Source organism: Eimeria tenella, genomic scaffold (assembly GCF_000499545.2).
Source record: "Eimeria tenella Houghton genomic scaffold, Eth_scaff1855, whole genome shotgun sequence".
Lineage (NCBI taxonomy): Eukaryota > Apicomplexa > Conoidasida > Eucoccidiorida > Eimeriidae > Eimeria > Eimeria tenella.
In genome coordinates this window covers 901-1268 of record NW_013541692.1, presented here as the reverse complement: position 1 = coordinate 1268, position 368 = coordinate 901, and the positions used below count along the sequence as shown (strand labels likewise).

Genomic DNA, 368 nt, shown 5'->3' with positions numbered 1-368 from the left:
GCTTCTTCGGTTTATTTTTGATTTTTTTTCGATATTTTGAAGTGTTTTTCACTTTATTCGATTTATTTTCGACTTTTTTGCTTCTCAGCTTCTTTCTCTTCTTATCGCGGGGGAGTCTTCAAAGAGCCCTACACCAGCATTCGGCAAAGGGGCAAAAACTGGACTTGGGAAAAAGCAAGTCTTTTTTGTTTTTATTTTAATTTTAAATTAATTTTAATATCAAATTAAAATCAATATTAAAATTAATTTCAAGCTTAAATTCTTGTTTTCTACTTTGAGGCCCTTCATTTCTTCTTTTGCCCACTCGCTGCATGTGAGGAAGCAGCTGCATGCACTTGCTGCTGCTGCTGCTGCTGCTGTTGCTGCTG

At 35.9% G+C, this 368-nt stretch overlaps 1 protein-coding gene across 1 annotated transcript in view; it reads left to right on the top strand.

The window, feature by feature from the left end:
* ETH_0005000 (cathepsin C2 (TgCPC2), putative) overlaps nt 1–368 on the top strand; it is a gene marked incomplete at both ends in the record, with an annotated part of 2052 nt that overhangs the window by 1141 nt on the left and 543 nt on the right. The window contains one exon of the mRNA XM_013373969.1: nt 87–178. Coding sequence (XP_013229423.1) covers nt 87–178 — 92 coding nt within the window. The remainder of the gene's footprint in view (nt 1–86; nt 179–368) is intronic.